The 6,754-nt window shown below is 40.7% G+C and overlaps 1 protein-coding gene across 1 annotated transcript in view; it reads right to left on the reverse strand.

The window, feature by feature from the left end:
• The window catches only part of LOC307017013 (RNA binding protein fox-1 homolog 2-like), a 62,961-nt gene continuing 56,207 nt past the window's right edge, over positions 1-6,754 (reverse strand). The window contains exons 10-13 of the mRNA XM_079646436.1: positions 4,232-4,332; positions 3,297-3,372; positions 3,109-3,129; positions 1-2,958 (exon numbers count right to left, since the gene is read on the reverse strand). Of these exons, the coding sequence (XP_079502562.1) occupies positions 2,914-2,958; positions 3,109-3,129; positions 3,297-3,372; positions 4,232-4,332 (243 nt within the window). The 3' untranslated portion in view covers positions 1-2,913. The remainder of the gene's footprint in view (positions 2,959-3,108; positions 3,130-3,296; positions 3,373-4,231; positions 4,333-6,754) is intronic.

Here is a 6,754-nt window from a genome sequence, read left to right on the forward strand (position 1 = left end):
TTTAAAACCAAACAGTTTATTTATTATATACATTCAATAATAATGGAGAGAATAAACAGAAGGCAGACACAAGGATGGCAAAATGAACATTGTGAGAAAATACATGTCACCTATTGAAAAAAAAATCACTTGGATAAATGAGCTTTTAAGAGCATGTGACATTACAAAAAAAAAATCCACATGCAGTTCAAAGTCCATTTATGAAATCCCTGTACAAAACACCCCCCTCCCACTGTTCGACTCGAGGGTCAGAGGAGAACTTTGTCCCAGCATGCACCTCTGCAGCAAATCAGATTTACTACCGTTAAGAGTTAGCATCGCAAGGGCTCCCTCGACCAAAAAGCCAATGAGATTTTTTTATTAGCTTTTGAAATATGCAGACATTAAAATCAGTGGCAAACACCTTTTCTATGATGCTTTGTTCAGCATGATAATATCCGTATTATACCGCCAATTTTATGATTTTTGAAATGTAGCAAAAAGCTAACGCTACTATAAGTGAACACGGTTGCATGACACCGCTAAGCTAATGGCGGCTAATGTTGTTTCTTTTGCTACACCTAAAAGCTTTGGATATTTACTCGTGGGGTATTTACTGACATATTTGATGTAGAAGAACAATAAGTGAGTCTTGTCAGCTAACGTGAGGCTATAAAGGAATTACATGACTTCACGTCACCACCGCTAAGCTACAGGTGGCTAACGTTCAGCCCGATGACGCTTAGTCGTCTTTTTCAGCTACGTGTTGAACAAATGATGAACATATCTTCAGTTTTGTGTTAACCACAGACCTTATTTTAGGCGGTCTAACCAAAAATAAATTAAAATTGAGTTTGATAAGAGGGAGCTGGCCTGTTATAATGCTAACTCATCCTGGTTTTAGGACTCATTCCTGCACCAAAGTGGCTGCTCGATGCACCAGCGTCTTTCTTTTCATCTCAAAGCCAAATGATCATTAGGTGATTTTACTGTCGGTATAAAAGAGAACCACGGGGGGGTCCGCACATCCCAAATTAAACTCTGGTGATTACAAAACCGAGGCACAGAGCAGCCGTAACCCGGAGTATTGAAGCAAATCAACTTCCTTTCCCCCCTGGACCTTTTACTCCTCGCATCAACATCCTCCTCTTGCTCTGTAAACACCCACCCCCCCCCCCCCCCCGTCCTCCTCTCCTCCAGCACTATGATTTTGTATTCATGCACATAATGAATAACAGGATTCTGACTTCCTCTCTCACAAAAGCATGCATAGCAACACTTCTGATAATACTTGTAAGAATAATAAAGACCCAAAAAAGAACAAGAGGTAATGCTCGTCGAAAATACTCATTGGACCTACTGCACACAATCATACAAAAAAAACTCCTTGCACTGAAATAAAAAAAACAATAGACAGCAGCGGGACGTTTGTTGTCCTGTCAGCTGATGATTAATGGCTCTCACCTTCACAATAACCCTCGGCCCTTTCCTCTTTTTCTGGACGTTTTGGACGATTTATTTCGCCGTAATTTGGCCCTGACGGCAAAAACACAATCCATAATATCAGCTCTGTCTTTCTGCATATCCCTCATGACTCCATCTGCTCTGATTTCCCTCGTCTTGGCAACACATGAGTGGTCCGAATTTGTTTTTGTGGGTCCCAAATCCTGCACCTGCTGCTGCTGGCTGCTACATGACATTCCCAGGGTGCTGTGCTGAAAACTATATATAACTAAATAAAAGGCACAAAGAAAACACAAACAAACTAGGAAATACATCAGGACCAAAAAAAAAAAAAAAATGTGCTTATTTCAGAATAAAAATCTTTGGAACCAATAATAGCAACAAAAGTGAGAGTATATGAGAAACATACAAACTCCTCGGACCCGAAACAATCCCAGAGTAATAATGACGGATTTTAAAATGACAAATCATGGTGTCCTTAACAACGATGAGTATAAATATCAGACACTTCTGTCAGTTCCATCTCTGCGTCCCCAATTTCTAATTCTGTCGGGATTCACTAAATCCTTCTCTGATTGGCCAGGAGGATGATCCCGAAATGTAGCTGTGTGTGTTCCCGCTTTGATTTGCAGGAATGTTGCATGATGGGTTTTTTTTTTTTTTTTTAATAAGAAGAAGCGCTACGAGGAGAAAATCGAGGACGAGCCTTTAGAGAAGAGGCGGGAAAAAAAGGACGGAGATACAGGATCCCGTCTTAGTGTTGTTGGTTAAATGAGTAGAACAGGATGTCTCTGCGGCTGTTTTTTATATACTTATCAAATGGCAGCAAAAATAAGTCAAAAAAAAGTGAGGTATGCAGAAAATAAAAGTCATTTTTATCGTCTTTTTCCTTGTCGTTTTCTTAACATGATTGTAAATTCAAGGGGAAAGTAGTGAGCTAAAACGATAAATTCCCATGCCGTGTAGAGTGGTTTCTGTCAGTCAAATGCTCCCAGGTCCTTTTCGGATAAATGCACAAAACAAATCATAATAATTCCTACATTTTCGAGTACCTTTTAGAGTAGCGTCTTTTTTGAATGTAGAGGATACCGTATGCTTAAAGTGTGGATATATGAGCTCCTATAGGGCGGTGGATATAGAGTCAGAGAGGGACAAGGATGTGAAGTCTCACTCTTTCCAGGTCCCGTAGGTAGTAAAGAAAAAAATCCGAAATCACGCCCTGTAGTTCAAAGTCGCAGGGTTGTTTTTTTTTTTTTCGTGGCAGAGACAGAGAGTTTGATGATGTGGCACAATGACCTCTGTCGCCACAAAATGACAAAAAAAGAAACATGAGTTGTCACTATTGTCCGCCTGCAGGAGAGTGGAGGGGAGCTGCTGCCAAACAAAGGGCTGGAAAAAAGGTTTTTTTTTTGGGAGCGATGTGAAATTCCTCGGATGTGATTTGTGTTTTTTTTTTTTTTCTTTTTTTTTTTAGTACGGAGCAAACCTACTGTATCCTGCCCGGTATAAACTGGCCTGGAAGAGACAAAAAGAAACAACACATCAATAAACAATGAAGTAACAGCGCTGTATTATTCTATGAAATGTACTCTAAACAGTTTGCATTCAAATCGACAAAAGATGCATTTAATGTGACAAATGTGCACTCTTTTTTGTTTAACTCACTTGCAATGTGAGTGCAATGTCCTGTTGAGGACACACAAAAAAGAAAGGCCTATGGTGGATCCAAACATAACTTAACATGTGCAGACCCCATGCATCCACTTGCATTACCCTGAAAATACAGAGGGTGCCGTGCATCTTAAAAGTATAAAGTAGTGTGTTTTGTGCAGAGTGTTTGTCAGTCAACTCACCATTGCTCCGACTCCATAAGCAGCGGCGGCTGGATTTAAACCGTGGTACGGGTCTGTAGTGTACACTCGGCCGTAACTAGGGAACACAACAGACAGGAAGTTACACATTTTGGTTAAAGAAATGAAGACAAAACAACTCTCCCTTCCTTTTTTTTCAAAGTATTGATCATGTTTTTTATTTTTCTTCATTGTTTTGTTTGTTTACTTATTGCATGTATGTGCAAGTATGCATGTATATATACAAGTATAACTGCACTTGTCAGGGACCAAGCAGTACGGCAACAGGACACAGGAGTGGTTTGAATAAACTGGGTTTTTTATTTACCCAAAAATCCAAACAAGACATCATAAACCAATCATTTCTAATAACCAAGCTTATAAAAGAGGTCAACAGAAAATACCTCAAATAAACATGGCAACACTTAACAGGTGTAAACTCAACAAACTGACCTGATACAATGACAAACCAAGGAACCTATATAGTGGCTTTGGCCAAACGCCAAGGAACCTATATAGTGGCTTGGCCAAACCAAGGAACCTATATAGTGGCTTGGACAAACCAAGTTGAAACCAAGGGACACTTAATAGTAACAGAATACACAAAGGACAAACCCCCCTTTGACATGGAAGCATTTTAGTTTGTTTTTAATTGGCTCTCCTCTTTTCCAGACTCACGACAGAATTGTGATCTTTTTAAACTAATTTCCAGTCAACATAATGTGGGCGGATTCAAAGGTCTGGACCCAGGCAACCATCAGAGTCCAAATAAAATTGCTGCAGTAATTGGAAAGAGGAAATCTAATCGAAGGAGAAATGTGGAGAAGTCTCGACGAAAGTGACCTGGTGAACACAAGTGTTGGTGGAAACTTTAACAAAAGTGTGTGTGTGTGTGTGTGTGTGTGTGTGTGTGTGTGTGTGTGCGTGCGTGACCTCACCTGTCGCTGTAGGCGGCGGCTGCAGCGGTTGCCCCGGTTACGGCGGCCGGCTGGGCGTAGCGGTAGGCCGCGGCCGCGAGGAGCAGCAGCAGGATAACCTCCCCTAAACACACACACTGAAAGTAAGAGTTAATAGTGTGTGTGTGTGTGTGTGTGTGTGTGTGTGTGTGTGTGTGTGTGTGTGTGTGTGTGTGTGTGTGTGTGGGGGGGGGGGGGGAGACACCTGGGCCAAGGTGTGGGGATGATGGGGCGCCGTATAGAGGTGGAATATACTGACATCTCATTATAAGAAATATTAGAGATATGAGATATTTGTGACTTTTTATAGAAATGTAACGAATAATAATATAATAATAATCGAATTCTGGAGATATTACACCATGATGACTGTATGGTTTTACTCTGTGCGATATCTCATGCACAATGCAAAGGTTAACGTCTAGAAAGTAATATAGTTATGCAGTTATAGGCGACATAACTTGTATTAAATACTAAAAAAATATTCTGCTTGAAGACACATTTGTTAGCTTTTAGAATTTAAAAAAACCAAAGTGATTTCTCATTGAAAAAATGATGCTAGCCTAACCAAACAAACGCCATCACGGCACCGCTCTACAACCAAAAATGTAATATTTTCCTCTATTTTTAGGGCGATAACGTCATAAAAAAAGTAGCTAAATCCTAATAAATGTACATTGTAGTACAGCCCTTAGTAAAGAAAACGCCCAAAACCTGTTTATCATACATATAGACTAGATTATATACATTCACAAAACCAATTCAGTGTCAGTATATTGCATTTCTATAGGGGGGGGGGGAGGGGGGGGGTTATCAGAGAGACAGAGGGAGGAAATTGAACTGTCGGGGTCGCGTTGGATTGTATTATTATTATTACTAAAGGGAGAAAAAGGGGGAGGTAAATCAGGGGGAGACACAGTGAGAGTGTATAGAAAACCCTATGTCATTACAGGACATGTCAAGAGAAGGGACACATATTTATGACATTTGTTGTTATTGTTATTTGTGTTCTTTTAAATGGAACTCAGGGGAAAAGAGAGGAAAATGTGGGACACAACACTCACACACGACGCACGCACGCACGCACGCACGCACCATGGAAGCCAGCGTTCATAGAGACAGGTGTTATTAACAGAGAGAGAGAGCAAGGGATTCTGAGGTAATAGTTGGATCAGTGTGTCTGCATGCAGTAGACACATGCTTCAGTTGTTATCCAGGGATTCATTCAGGAAGAGGACCGTGTGCTCAGAGTATTCAGTATCTCACATACAGAGCTAATGCTAACCTCTCTGCATCAATTGTCAAAAATGTTTAAAGAGATGATGTCAGGGGCTGATTGTTTACTATAAACATCTTTGGGTCTAATTTAAACAAAAAATATGACAATTTGAATTTTTTTTTATTTTTTTTTGTGTGAGTGAAAAGTAGGGGCATAGTCATTGGGACTGTCCGAGCATCTTTCTCTACACAATAATTGTGACTAAAAGTGTATTTGATAATGATATTATTGCAATATCTATAGAAACCTAGAAATCACGTGATCTTACAGGTTAAGGCTTAAGTTACATTTGGATCATATTAAGACGTAGCAGATGTTTAAAAACCCACTCTAAACGTATTTAATTTGACATGTTCCACCGCTATGCTGGATCTGCGGACGTTTATTACACCTTTAAACTGGTGTTTTTGGCCCAAAAGAGAACAAAATAAGATGTTTCTCTAAAAGAATCCGACCAGACAAACTAGTAGGGGGAAATGTGCACACTGTAGTTGAGTTAGTAGAAGGAGACAGAAAGCAGTGAGCTATGAAAGCCAACATGAACTCAAAGCAGTGGTCACAACCATGTTCCAGAGGAGGGGGAACAGGAAGAAGAAACACACTGAGGGTGACCCTACCTGAGGCAACCTTGGGACTAAGGACTGAGTCCTGAACACTAGTCTAATAGAGAGAACAGAAACAGCTGTTGTCAACCTGGATACACACACACGCTCGCTGACACACATGTTCACACACACACACACACACACACACACACACACACACACACACACACACACACACCACACACACACACACACACACACACACACACACACACACACACACACACACACACACACACAACACCACACACACACACACACACACACACACACACACACACACACACACACACACACAGGATTTCCTAAATACCGAGGTCCAAACATGCTAGGGGGGTTCGGGGAGACCCCCCTATATGTGTGGGATTGTAATGATCTAGCTGGTGCTTTTGAAGTCCTGTGGGGGGGGTCACACATTGGATAATATATTGATTTCAACCATGTCAGTGGGTCTGCAGGCATACATTATTTTTGAAAGTGGAATACATAAGAATCAATTGATTGTTGCTATTATTGATCTGGGACATGCAGAAAGAGCTGAAATGAAAACATTGTGAACATCAGTTTCCACTTTCTCTCTCCTTTCCATAACCTGCAGCCTCTCCTCCATCTTCTTGAGTC

The sequence above is a fragment of the Notothenia rossii genome (assembly GCF_949606895.1).
Source record: "Notothenia rossii genome assembly, chromosome: 8".
NCBI lineage: Eukaryota > Metazoa > Chordata > Actinopteri > Perciformes > Nototheniidae > Notothenia > Notothenia rossii.